The sequence below is a fragment of the Humulus lupulus genome, chromosome 2, assembly GCF_963169125.1.
Source record: "Humulus lupulus chromosome 2, drHumLupu1.1, whole genome shotgun sequence".
Classification (NCBI taxonomy): domain Eukaryota; kingdom Viridiplantae; phylum Streptophyta; class Magnoliopsida; order Rosales; family Cannabaceae; genus Humulus; species Humulus lupulus.
Window position 1 is genome coordinate 142,093,521 of NC_084794.1, and position 15,157 is coordinate 142,108,677.

Here is a 15,157-nt window from a genome sequence, read left to right on the forward strand (position 1 = left end):
AATACCAGGCCTGAGGTCTAAAGATTTTTGCCTACTTGAATAAAGCAAAGGACATATTGGCGCAGTTTGATAAGTACTCCCTCCAGCAAGTACCTCGCGACCAAAACTCAAACGATGATGCTTTGGTCAAATTAGCAAGTGCCAAGGATGCTGATACCTTGAATATATTACCAGTTGAACGGCTGTCTGCACCATGCATCCAAGCAGAAGAAACCTCTTTGGTGATTCAGGCGGCGGATACATGGATGACACCTTACATAGAATACCTGATACAGGGTGTATTGCCAATGGAAAAAAGCAAAGCCAGGACCCTGTAGCGACAGACTGCTAGGTATATCCTGGTCGATGTGATCCTATACCAAAGGGGCTACTCAATGCCACTCCTCAGGAGTGTTTCAAAAGAGAAGGCCAAAGATTTGATGAGAGAAGTCCACGAAGGCTTTTGTGGGGACCACGCTAGGGGTAGAGTTTATATAAAAAGATCCTAAGGCAAGGATACTTCTGGCCAACACTGAATGAAGACTCGATGGAATTTGTGCGGAGATGGAACAAGTGCCAGAGATTCTCCAAAATTCCGCGAGCAGCCCCTAATGAACTAAAGCAGATACAAAGTCTGTTTCCATTCGCAGTCTGGGGTATAGACCTAATCGGATCTTTGCCCACAGGAAAGGGTGGCATCAAGTACGCCATAGTAGCCATTGATTACTTCACAAAGTGGGCCGAAGCTGAGCCACTTGCAACTATAACAACCAAGAAAGTGCTGGACTTTGTGGTCAAGAACATCGTATGTCTCTATGGATTGCCAAGAAAAATTGTCTCAGACAACGACACAATTTGATAGTGTTCTGTTCACGGATTTCTACGAACGGCATGGGATAATCAAGAGCATTTCTTCAGTTGCTCACCCTCAGGCAAACGGACAGGTCGATGCAGTCAACAAGACACTAAAAGATACTTTGAACAAAAGACTTGAAGAAGCGAAGGGGGCATGGCCAGAGCAATTGCCTAAAGTCCTCTAGTTGTACAGAATGTCCCATCGCACAGCAACAGGCCATACTCCAATTTCCTTGGCTTATGGATATGAGCCTATGTTGCCTGTCAAGTTATATCTGCCATCGCATCGGAGAATGACGTATGATCAAGGCTCTAATAACCAGCTAATGATGGAATCTCTAGATTTGGTCGATGAAAAGTGCGAGCAAGCCCAACTCTGAGTAGCGGCTTACCAGCAAAAGGTCACCTGGTATTTTAATTGTAAAGTACGTGAGAGGAAATTCAATGTAGGAGATCTAGTACTCATAAGGGTTTTTCTCAACACCCGCGACCAGGCCGCTGGAGTAGTCAGACCTAACTGGGAAGGACCGTACCAAATTGAAGAAGTCCTCCATCCAGGCACTTACAAACTTGCTCGCTTAAATGGAGATCTCATTCCTCGCTATTGGAATGGAGAACACTTGAGCAAGTACTATCAATAAACAACTCTTCTTAAAGAATTGGTTTGTATTAATTTTACAAGTTATGAAAAAGGGTTGGGCATTTTATGTGAGTGATTTCTTATCAGTGTAAGATCATTTTGGTGATCACTCGTACAGACACGTTTTGTCCATTGATTACGAGAAATAAAAGGGACTGTGTGCAGCCAGTCAATCTTGCCAACTATTGTATTTATTACAAATATTTGCTCATTACGTGTGTTGTTTTGCTATATTCTCATTTTAAAATTTATCCTATGAGAAGAATTGTTCAAACAGGTCTTAGTCAAGGTAAGTGACCGAGGACCTAAAGCTCCTCAATCACTTGGGGGGCATATAAGGTATCTAGTAAGCAAAGCATATCCAAAGGTATGTAAACACATGAGAAAAATAAGTGAAAGCATGCTAGGGTACTTAGAGTATTTTTCAAAATTTTGTTATTTTGTTAAATCATTCCAAAGTACTATGCTAAGTTCGGTTATGTAAACAGATGTTATAATAAAGTTCAAATCTATTATAATATCAAAAAATAATCCTTTTACACCGTGAGTAGTTACTGCTCAAATGTAATTGTTTGATTAAAAGGGAAAATATTGCCCATGCAGCAATAAAAGTTAAAAATGAAATAGTCTTTACATCACGACCCGCATGTCGTGTATTTAAAAGATAAAGAAAGAAAAATAAAAAGACTACGAGGCAGGAGGGTATTGAGGAGTGTCTTGGTCGACTGTAGTACCAGCTTCATTTTCCGCGCCGTCAATCCCCGTTGCTAAGGAAATTTCTGGAGAAGCAGGAACTTTGGCTCTTTCTTCTTCCTCCAGGCGAATAGTGCACCGGGCTATTTGAGTTTGCCTAAGGCGCTCAGAAAGGTAGTTGAAGTTGGCCTTGCGATTGTGCTTCCAGAACTCATAGAAGCAGAGGTGGGTGGCTTCCCTATACTTCTCCAAGTTTCTGGCATTCGTGTCCTCAAGCTCCTTAATGCACCCCTCCAGCTCCTCAGTCTCCTTTCTTTTGAAGGAGCAGCTGCTGGAGGATGATCCTTAGTCTGGGCCTTCTTTGAAGCAGCTTTGTTGCTTTCCCCGCGAAGCCGCTTGCTATCTTTCTTCCTGCTCGAGGGAGCAGCAGAGGTGGTGTAGTGATCGAACATGTCTCTAGATGACATATCTGCAAGTGAAGAAACATTGCGAGAAGTTAGACAATATGTATAGGTGGAGATGAAATTAAAAACAAGAAAATTGTAAGTAAAGTAGCCGTGCTATAACTACTGGTCGCCACATTACTTACTGAACTACTGCTAGACTCTCTCACTTCCTGGAAGAAATTTGATTTTAAATTTGGAGTGTACTTAAAGTTGTCATCCCCATCAAATAAATGACAGGGAATGGGATAACTGTCTAAGAATGAGAAGACAGTACCGTTCTCATCTGAAGACTCGTCGATGGGTGCAAGGGGTTCACAAGCTTTCTTTTTTCCCTTTCCCAAAGGGGCAGGGGGAGCAGCTGCTCGCAGGGTGTTGGAGGGTTCCCTGATTGTCACTCCAGTTGTCCTCCTCCTTTGAGGTTGCGACATGTCAGGGTGCTGCTTGAGAATTTCTCCACCAGTGGCACTCCCCACCGTTGACTCCCTCACGTCCTGGTGAGGTTCCAGAAGCTCGAACAGCCTTAGGTTGGCTTCAGTGACCAGCTGTTTGATGCTTTTTTCTACGTCAATCATGCTGGCCAGTAGTGCTGCTCGAAGCTCCATTTCTGGAGTAGGAGCTGGTCGCAACCATGGACTTGAAGAGAACTAGTTTTCTAAGGAAAATGTAGATAAAATAAAAGAAAATAAACGATCAGGAGAACGAAGAAATTACCTCCTTGGGTGAAGGCTAGGTTGTTGGCAACTAGGTCAGTGGTTAAAAAGTACTCCTGGTGGTACTTTCCTACATTAGACTTGTAGGTAGTCTCACTTAGGAAGGTGTGGGTCGATTCCTGGTGGCAAAAATGAAAGAACCCCATGTTATCCTGGTTGGGGTTAGATTTGAGATCGAACAGGTAGTTGATCTCATGAGGCGAAGGTACGGGCCATTTTTTATGGCTGTAAAGGATATAGAGTGCGAAAAGAAATATATACCCGTTTGGGGTTAGTTGGAAAGGAGCAACCACGAAGTAATTGGCCACTCCTTGGAAGTAAGGATGGAGAGGCAGGATTGCTCCTGCCTCAATGTGATACCTCGACCAGGTGCTGAAGGCGCCGCTAGGCAAGTTGACCCATTGGTCGATGGTAGGAAGAAATAAAGTTACCCCAGAAAGTCCATACTATATGAGAAAATTATTTACCATCCTAGCAGTGATTTGGCTAGGAGAAGCGAGGTACCATTCAACATCTGGTCGAAGTACATTGCAGGGACGGGCTTGTCTTTCAATTTCGGGACCAGTGGCTTCGGCTCTACCACTGGTCAAGGGAATTTCAGCCCGAGGAGCAGGCTGATTTTTAAAAGGTTTAGAAGGTTTCTTTTTCTGGGCAGTGGATTTTACTCTACCCATATTTGGTGGAATTAAATGAGGTTTGTTGGGTGGAATTCAAGAAAAAGGGATCTCTGGGATAAGTAGTGACGGCTGTTCTTCGTCCATGAGCAGCTGAGCGACCAGGTCGTCATCAATTGGCCTCTCACCCCTCCACAGATCTTGCATGAAAATCTGCGAACAGAGAAGAGGAGATGAGAATCTATGGCTCAAAAGACCAATAAGTGTTAAGAGTTGGAATAACGTTGCTAGTGTATAAAAGTTAAGCTTTTATATGACCATCAACATTCTAGCAAAAACACTAAATTACATACGAGAAGTTTAGAAAATGGATCAAAAAGTAGAAGTAAAGAGTTTTTCAAGAAAACCTTTTTCGACTCTGAAGGAGCGGGAAAAACCCAGTTTTTCTACAAACTTAAAAATCAAATTTTTACTTCGATTTTACGCCCTAAATTCATGATCCTGACTACCAAATTAGTTCTTAACCCTAGCAAGGTGTTATTTTCCTATCATAATTAATGCAGATCAACATACCCATTTACCCCCGAAATCATTTTGCAAGAACTGACAGAGATATTCAAGAGCTCAGAAATCAAAAATGAAGAACATGCATTGCACGACACAGCATAATAGAAAGGAATCGATCAGAAGGCTTACTTGAATGAACACTACTAGAAATATAGGTTTTTACTTCGGTTTTTATAGTGAGCATACAAAAAAAGCGAAGTAAAAACCTTTTCAAACTCTTTTACTTCGCTTTTGAAATTGGCGCTCTAAAAAAAATTACACACTACTTCGCTTTTTTAAAAAAATGAAGTGAAAAATTCATAGTGAAGAGGACGGTGTTTGGTTGCACAAGCCCGTGTATTATGTTTAGAGATAGTAAAAATGCAAAAAAATGGCCAAGCCAAACGCGACCCTTGTGCACCTTTAACTTCGGTTTTTACCTAAAAACCGAAGTTAAAAGTGCACAAGGCCACCCACGCACATATCCACTTATGGACCTTTAACTTCGGTTTTTAGGTAAAAATCAAAGTGGAAAGTCCACTTTCTACTTCGGTTTTTACCTAAAAACCGAAGTAAAAGGGCTTTATAACCCCTTCCTTCGACCCGAACGGTCATCTCTCTTAAACCCTCTGCAAAAAACCCCCCAAAACCTCCATTAACAACCGTGAGCCAACACCCATTTTCATTCACCAAACCTTTTTTTTTTGTTTTTTCTTTATTTCTTGCAACATTTCTACCCTATAAACCGAAATATAGTCCAAAAATCTTTTTTTTTTGTTTTTTAGAGAAAAAAAAGCATTTGGCCGTGGGTATTTTCTCCATTGTTTCTTGGTGTTTCTTGCCGGATTTTGACCAGATTTTTGTCATTGCAAGGGGATTTTGAGCTTCAAAACAGGTATAGATTACTAAAATGTGGTTTTGATGATAATTTTTTATTTTTCTATGTTTTTTTTTATTTTTTTTATTATTCAGAATTTTATAATTAATATAATTAATATTTTGTTAATTTTTATAATTATTTGTTTATTTTGTTAGTTTAAATAATGTGATAAAAATTAGGTTTATTATAAATATATATGTATATTAGTGAATTTTAGAAATTTTGACAATAGATAAATTTGTTTTTTAAATATTTGAAAATAAATAAATAGCTTGAAGATGATCAAAGTGTTGTTCATTAGTTTCATTAACTAGTTTGATTTTTTTTATTTATTGGTTTGATAATTAATTATGTAGTTTACTAATTATGTAATGTTTTAGTAGGGTCGTTGATTGAGTGGTGAACTTTGTTGTTCATTAAGGGTGCATTGAAGATTAATATTGAAGGTTAGTTATTTTTTTTATTTATATTACTACAAGATTTATGTATAAAGATAAGACTAATGTAATCATGCATATTAGATTTAGTGAAAGTTATGTTTGAAAATTAGTGAAGTAAGCTCTGGGAAATTTGCGTGCTGTGGTGATATAAGGATGGATTTATTTATGCTTGATTATTGTGTTTGTTTGTGTTGTTGTTATAGGAAATTTTGAAATTGCGGTATGCTATAGAAACAGAGGATACTCTGCCGAATTTTTAAAAAAATTTATAAGACTAGAACCTAATAATGATAGATTCATCTATGCTTGATTATTGTGTTTGTTTTAAATGGTTTTATAGGTAATTTTGAAATTACGGTATGCTATAGAAACAGAGGATACTCTACCGAATTATTAAAAAATTTATAAGACTAGAACCTAATAATGATGGATTCATATATGCTTGATTATTGTGTTTGTTTGTATTGGTTTTATAGGTAATTATGAAATTACGATATGCTATAGAAACAGAGGATACTGTGTCGACTTTTTTAAAAAATTTATAGGACTAGAACCTAATATAAGTTTTTTTCTAACTTATTAGGAATTGGATATTGTTATTAGTATGGATAAATCATGGATGCTTGAGAGGAGAGAAACATCACAATTTCAAGATGGATTCAACAAATTTTTAGAGTTTTGCCTAAAGAATTGTAGTGATCCACAAAAAATTCGTTGTCCTTGTATCGATTGTGGTAATGGAGTAAAGGGGAATATTACCATGATAAAGGATCATGTATTTTGTCGGGGATTTGATATGAGTTATTGTAAATGGTATTGGCATGGAGAATTATTAAATGATGACCCATATCCATTAGGTAGGCGAGGTGTAGATGATTTTGAGAGTAATGATTTTGATGATCATCCTATAGAATTGCTTGATGAAGCACAAGAAGAGTTTTTTCATAATCCAGAAAAATTTGATAGTATGGTTAGAGATGCAGACAGACAATTGTTCAGTGGTTGCAATAAACTAAGATTGCCGACAATGGTTAAATTTTATAACATAAAAGCAGAAAATGGAGTTAGTGTAAGTGTTTCAGTCAATTTTTAGTTGCTTTCAAGGAGATTTTGCCGCTAGAAAATTGTTTTCCAGAGTCTACATATGAAGTAAAGAAAACAATAAGTTTGATAGGGTTGAAGTATGAGAAGATTCATGCTTGTTCGAAGGATTGTATTTTATATCGTAAGGAGTATGCAAACATGGACACTTGCCCAGAATGTGGTTTATCATGGTACAAACCTAACAAAAGTAAGGAGATTAGGAAACTTATTCCTCAGAAAGTGCTATGGTACTTACCTTTGATTTCGCGGCTGAAGCGATTATATCGAAGTGCAGAACACTCTAAGAACTTAATATGGCACGAGACTGGACGAGTGAAAGATGGTAAACTCCGGCATCCTGCAGATTCACAGGCCTGGAAGAAGGTAGCGTATATTCACTGTCTACTTCGGTTATTATGTAAAAACCGAAGTAGAAAGTGGGGATTCTACTTCGATTTTTAACTAGTTTTTACTTCGCTCCGAACTACTGCGGTCGCGAATTTTAGCGAAAACCGAAGTAAATCAAGCTTAAAAACCGAAGTAAAAGCCCATTTTCCTTGTTGTGGAAGTATTGGAGTGAAGATTTCAGAAGAGTGGGCAGGCGCACCTTGAATCAACAAAGTTTTCTGGGTTTGTTTTGCTTTATTCTTCTGAGTTCTTGAGGGCAAGAGGATTGGTAAAAATTGAAAAGTGAAAAAATGGGTTATTTACATTGATCGTGGCACTGTAAAAGAGGTAATAATGGGATTAACTTTTCAAGGCATGGAGAAACGCAGTAGCCGTCAGACAACTTTTGGGAAACTGGAAAGACATGATTGGTTGCCTTTTTTCAAGAAGGCATGGATGGCTCTGACAAATTTGGTGGGGTATACTAAGGGTCAGTATCCTAAGTTTACTTTATGCTGCTCACAGTAAATTAAACTTGGGGGGAAAATGTTTACCCAAAAATGGCTCCTGAGGACGTGGCAAGAATTTATTACACGTTGTTGGCATGCGGCAGCGTTAAAGTGAAGGGATGATGTTCGCCTATCGACCAGATGTTTATTGCTTCATCAGATCTCGCGCTTAGATGCGACCAGTCTAGTCGCATGCTTTGATTTATTTCCTTTAAGATATTCAATCTTGTAATAACTATATTTGTTATATTTTCTCTTTATTTCCTTGATACGTTGATATTAAGGATAATTACGGCCCACTGGCCCATGTAACCCCCTTGAGCTTATAAATATGAGTGAGAGGGCTCAAGGAAGGGACTTTTGAACTTTGAAATTGAATACTCATAGAGAGAGCATAGTTAGATTATCCACTGAAAAGTTGTAATTCTACTAAGGCTTGTGAAACTCAAGAACCCTAGTTCTTTCCTCACGGCATTGGGATTCAACATCAATAAGAACACTAAGTGGACGTAGGTTATTACCACACGGTTGGGGCCGAACCACTATAAATCATTTGTGTCACCTTTTTCCCATTTGATTCTCTTCTTAATTTCCTTTTCATTCTTTGTCATAATCTTGACTCTGTGTCATTGGCCAAATCAAGGATCAACAATATAAAAAAAATTTATATATATATATACTTAACATAAAAAATAAAAAATAAAATTATCTAATATTATTTTCTTTTTAGTTAATTCTAAATTCATTTCTTTTTCTTAATTTTTTTTAATTTTCTGCGTTTAATAAATATTTGTAAAATAAAAAAAAATTGAGCTTGTTATTTTATCTTTACTTCATTAAAAATTAAAAAAAAAATATTACATCTTCCTTGATAGATATGTTGATATATTGTGATAATGTTTTTGCGTTAGGTTTCTTAGTTTAGACTTTTCTTTCTTTTTGCCTTAGTCGTCCTTAAAATTTAGGTATTCCTTGAAAAAAAAACATAAAATTTCAATCATAAATCGCTTAGTATTGGGAACAATTGTGTAATATTATGAATGGTAAAAACCGATATTGTTTTGTTTAGAAATTTTGGATTTTAAATAGAGTTTGTGATAGCATTACCCTCCACACTTACCTCAATACCTCGGGGAGTTCTGTCTAAGGCAAGTTTGAGTATAAAGTGGTACCTTGGAAACCTTCCCAATCAGCCTGGGAACATTTCGTGCGTATACATTTGCACTATTGCATTTTTGAACTTATTACTATAAGAAATTCAAGATTGTTCTGTCAAAATAAGCAATTTCACTCTTCTTAAAGGTTATTTAGTCAAAAAGGTTTAATTTGTGATCCTCCATACTTACTTAGTAACCTCGTGGAGTTCTAGTAAGGCATTGGAGATCACCCCAAAACCTCCAAATCAACCTGGGATCAAGTTTAAATTAAAAAAAAATATTCATTTCCAATGGGAAACTCCATGAAATGACCCTATTTTATAGGGTAATACTAACTCTAACCCCACATTAATATTTCTCATATTTTTAACCTTATACCCATGTGAAAAGACTAACTTACCCTTATTAACATTAGGCTTCTTCCTCCCTTTTTTTCCCTTCCCATTTTGTCTTCAGCCCCTTCTCTCTCTTCCTTCTCTCTCATAAAGAGAACAAACACTCTTCCTTCTCCCTATCTCTCAAATCATCATCAAAGAGAAATCATCACAATTTTTCTTCTCACGAAGCTTTGGAAAATGATGTAATCTATCATAATTTTTTTTTCTTCTCACCCAAGTTGAAGAAGATTGAAGATTCTCCCAAACTTGAAGAAGTTTGAACATTTGATTTGATAATGAGTAAGTTTTTTTTATTTATAGGTTATGGGTGTCTTGTGTAATAGTTTAAATAGAATTTTGGAACTACTATACACTAAAAAATCTGTGAAAAGAAATAATTTTATGTTGAGATGATGAATTTTCGAATGATTTTCGCGATTTAGGTCACTGCGTTCACACTTTGTTCACACTTGGTTCACATTTTCGCGATTTAGGTCACTGCGTTCACACTTTGCTCACACATTATTCACACTTTGTTCACACATGATTCATACTTGGTTCAGACTTGGTTCACGAGTACTTAACACACGATTCACATTTGGTTCACATATGATTCACACGTGGTTCACACATAATTCACACTGGGTTCACACACAGTTCATACACGGTTCACACACGTTTCACACTTGGTTCACACATGCTTCACACATTTATTTCTTATTTCTTTTGGCTAGTTTTACCTAATAACCTTTGGATTTCGAACCTTTTGTCATATGTTATACAGGTCAAACACATATAAATATTGTGGTGTTATAAAATGGATCGTGGGAACAAGTTTTGAACGAAGGTTGGTCATTTAGTGCGAAACAAAGCAAGGGTATGAAGGTGCCAAAGACTATCACTTACAATAGTCTTGTTGATCAATTGTATACTTTAATCGGAGCTGACAAGTCTCGTATTGATCTTGACTTAAATGTAATCTATCATTTTGGAAGTAAAGGTATCCCTCCATCTTTGATTAGTAATGATGATGATGTTGTTTTTTTTCTTGATGAGATAGGAACATCTATCAATAATCGGACACCCCTATGTGTGTCTACTATAGAGAAGAGAAGTAATGATCCTTTGGTTACTAAAACACGTGAGTTGTATACTATTCCTCCAGTTGAAACCAAAGTGAATGATGATTTTTGCATTGATGGCGATGAAGACAGTTGTGATGATGATAATAATGATGCATTAAGCTTAGATGATAATGAAAATATTGATAGGCCTGCCTGCAATGATGTACTTGTGAAGCATAATTTACAACAGTCAACCTCCAATGAAGTATCGAAGATCCATGATTCCTCAAATAATAGAGGTCGTAAAGTAAGACAGGTTGGTGAAGATAATCTATGGAGTACTCCACTTTTGTTGAATCAAGGGGAAAAAGGCTCTACTTCAGCCTCAACAGCTCAATTACTGACATCTTCTTCGAGTATCAATTCGTGGGAAATAAAAGAGGGTCAAATATTTGAGAACAAGCAAGAGGTGAAGATGAAACTCCATCTTTATGCATTAAAGAAAAACTTTGAGTTTAAAGTAAAGAAGTCTGCGAAAAATATATGGTGTATAGTATGTGTTGATGATAAATGCAAATGGAGGTTGAGGGCTACAAAATTGGTTAATTCCAATATGTTCGAGGTTCGTAAATTATTCGGTGAACACACATGTTCATTGGATGTTCGACATAAAGATCACCGCCAGGCATCCCCATGGCTTATTGGACATGTCATAAGGAGAAAATTTGAGGGTGATAATGTTAATTACAAGCCAAGGTCAATTGTAAAAGATATGAGTTTATCATATGGAGTTCATATGAGCTATGCTAAAGCTAGGAGGTGTCGAGAGCATGCATTGGCTTATATAAGAGGTACACTAGAATCATCATTTCAGAAACTTCCCTCATTTCTATACATGATGGAGCAAAAAAATCCTGGAACTGTTACTCATTTGCAGATGGACAATGAAGGTAGGTTCAAATATTGCTTCATGGCCTTAGGTGTTTCTATAATGGGGTTTAAAACATATATTCGCCCAGTTATATGTGTAGATGGAACCTTCTTGACTACTCGGTGTGGAGGTACTTTGTTATGTGCCATGGGACAAGATGCTAACAAGCAAATATATCCAATTGCATTTTCAGTAGTTGACTCAGAGAATAATGACACATGGTTGTATTTTCTACTGAGGTTGAAGGAAGCGATTGGTGAAGTGGAGAATCTAGTATTCGTGTCTGATAGACATACTAGTATAGCAAGTGCCTTGACTAAAAATTTTCCTGAGGCACACCACGGTGCTTGTATACATCATGTTAGCATAAATATCCGTGTGAAGTTCAAAACTGACCATTGCCATGAAGAATTCTTCCTTGCAGCGAAAGCTTATAGAAAGCGAGAGTTTTTATGCCATTTTGAGAAGATTAAATTCAAAGATCTTGCAATTGCTCAATACTTAGAGAATCAAGCGGGTTTTGAAAAGTGGGCTCGTTCTTTCTTTCCTGGTCATCGATATAATTTAATGACTACAGGTATTGCCGAAAGCTGGAACAATGTCATTGGTGAGGCACTTGGGTGGCCAATTACTTGTCTCATGGAATTTATGAGGCACACTTTACAAAAATGGTTTTTCGAGTGTCGAACTGCAACATCAGTGGATACAGGTCCTCTTGCCACAGAAGTGGAAGCTGATTTGCGAAAGTTAGCAGACAAGTCCACTACCTCGTTCCCTTTTCTGTCTAGTCAGTGTGAAATAACAATATTGGATGGTGATCTTGATGGAGATGTCGACCTCAGGAGGAAAAAATGTAGTGGTAGAAGATTTGATTTGACAGGTCTTCCTTGTGAACACGCTCTAGCTGGTGCTCGAGATCGTGGCATTTGTCCATATAGTTTATGCTCCAGATTCTTCATAGTTGAAGCGTGGTTGTCATCCTATGGTGGATACGTATATACGCTGGGTAATGAAGAATCTTGGGTGATACCAAATGACATAGGAAGTATGATGATAGCTCCTCCTTTAGTGAAGCAGAAGGCTGGTCGTCCAAAGAAGAAACGACGTTTATCAAAGGGTGAGAAGAATAGCAAACAATGTAGATGTAGTAGATGTGGTGTCCTGGGCCACAATCGAGTAACGTGCACCACTGTTTGTCCCTCGCCGTCTAGACATGCTTAGTTTGTACTTTGATTGTTTTACTTTGTACTCTTCAATTGTGGAATTTGAATTTTTAGATTGGTTCAGTAATACGACTTTTTGTGTTAAATTTTGTTGTTTCAAACACGTAAATCACACATAGTTCACACCTGATTCACACATATTTCACACGCAGTTCACACATAATCGACACCTGGTTCACACTTGATTCACACATAGTTCGCACCTGCTTCATAAATATTTCACACGTGGTTCACACATAATTGACACCTGGTTCACACTTGATTCACACCTGATTCACAAATATTTCACACGCGGTTCACACATAATTCACACATAATTGACATCGGGTTCACACTTAATTCACACCCAATTTACACATAACTTAATAAGATAAAAGTAACAAAGATTTATCCCTTCCACTATTAAGATGAAATAAACGAAGTCATTCTATACCATTTAATGAGATGAAGTTGACATAGTTTCTTCATACATTCAAAAGTAAGATACATATATTTAAATAAAAGACAACTATGGTTGTAAGTTATGGTAAAACAAATCTAAACAAGTCTTTTTTCTAAAGAAATCCATGTTGTTGTCATTTACTTCAGATAGCGGCTTTTTGGCTAGCAAGTACTGCAGATGTTTGATGACATATACCCCACAATCGCCACTGCAAAGGAAATAAAGTTTTTTAATTATTGGAAGACCATAGTGATTATTTGCAATATAAATATGGTTAACAGAGTTATACCTAGTTTTGTTCTGTGGCACTTTTTCTGTGCCAAGTCTTGTGAACTCAAAACGCACTTTTTCTGCTTGTAGTTGGACATCTTTCCTATGGCTTAACAACCCACTGGATTGAATTAGAAATGGTAGCATTTTTCCCCATCTGCTCATTTCATTCTCAAACTCCTTGTTGGAGACCACAGTGATATCAGAGTCATAAGCTTTTATAAGATAGCTGGTCAATGATATCTCTAACAACACCCAATGTGTCCCAAAAAAATTAATCAGGGTAAACACATCGTCAATGTCTTTCCAACTCCTTTTGAAATTGTTATCATCACCTTCCAAGTAATCAATCACTTCTTTTGGCCAAATGTAGCTTGATTTGATTTTCCTCTTGTTGAATTATTCCCAATGTGGTTCGAAGAACTGTTGGAACATAAAATCCACGATGCTGAATCTTTCAGAGTAAGTCTTCTTGTAAGTGTACACTCGTTCTTTCATCAACCCTAAAGCTGCATAATTGTGCTGCATGCCAAATATTATAAGTATATAGACATCACATTCAAATTATATATATTTTTTTAAAAAATTATTTCAGTAGTCTTACCAGTCCGTCCAGCCATGTACGTGGTGTAAGTAGCTGAATAAACCATTTCGCTGTGCACGAACCAGCCAAGAGAGAAATAGACTTATCATTCTTTTTTAAACCAATTACCCATTTCTTAAAACGTCTCATTTTCTTTTCGTCATATGGCTGTAGGGGATTAATTTCACAAGGATCAGTTACAATTGTCTCTGCTTTCTTTGTCTTCCTAGTTGGATCAGTAAACTCGGCACCAAAAATTCTTTTCGTTGGAACCCTCCTTCTCTTGAATTCCACCCCAGGCATATCTTCAGGAGATACCACCTTACAGCTAGGGCTATCTTCTCCAACAACGTGCTCCATAATAAATGTACGGTGTGGTGAAGCAAGATGCTCATCTGATACTGAATCCTCAAAATCACTACCTTTATATTGCGAGAGCACCAATTCAATTAGATAATCCAACTTCTCCTCCATTATGTGTTGGTTAATTTTCAAAGTGTCAATATCAGCTAACAACTTTTCATGGTGGGTGTTAATTGGAGTTGGTATCTCTTTCCGGTCTTGCTCGTGATGATGCCCATCTGCTACATCGGGCTTTGTGGGAGATTCCTCACGTTCTTCCCTTTCAAACTCCAATTCCACATCATCATCTACAAAGCTAATAACATGACCCATGATTAGTTCATTTGGTCCTTGAATAATAGAGTCATGATATTCTTTCTCTTCGGGTCTTGGATTGAGCGTGGCCTTCACAAGATTCTGCAACAAAATAATAAATTAATAAGGTATAAACATTACTTATAAATCACAAACTCAAATAAAATCTTAATGACTTACACTTTTTTTCTTAAATACACCTTCAATATCTTTCTCTTTCAACATTTTATTCGCTGACCAGCTAAGCATTCTTGGAAAGGCAAGGGGTTGTTGATCAGCAAATGCAGAGAACTTTGTGAAAATTTCATAGGCCCAATATTGTAGAGCAATGGCATAACCATAAATTGTGTACTGAGGTGCTGGTCTTTTTCTCTTTTTCTCAACATTCTTTAAGTATTTATTCCTTAGCCTTTCCATATCTTTTGTCAAGCCGAATAATGTCTTCTCGTCCGATAATCTCCCCCAAGGATAGTTGAAGAAGTCATCTTCATTTTCCACCATTGAAAGGACATCAATAAAGCATTTCTTCTTTGGTTCACTAGGTAATAAAAGAGAGTCTAAAAAAAACATAGACCTAATTTCCATACGTCTTCTTTCACATCGCACCTTTTGAATCCATCTTCCAACTCTTCAGAAGACAAACATTCTTTATTGTTCAAGTATGTCTAGAG

At 37.1% G+C, this 15,157-nt stretch overlaps 1 protein-coding gene across 1 annotated transcript; it reads left to right on the forward strand.

Moving 5' to 3' along the window:
- The first annotated feature begins 10,195 nt into the window (after positions 1 to 10,195).
- On the forward strand, positions 10,196 to 12,532 carry LOC133814801 (uncharacterized). Its single transcript, XM_062247714.1, has 2 exons — positions 10,196 to 10,457; positions 10,566 to 12,532. Exons 1-2 carry the CDS (start codon positions 10,196 to 10,198, stop codon positions 12,530 to 12,532), a joined length of 2,229 nt encoding a protein of 742 aa, XP_062103698.1.
- The last annotated feature ends 2,625 nt before the right edge of the window (positions 12,533 to 15,157 follow it).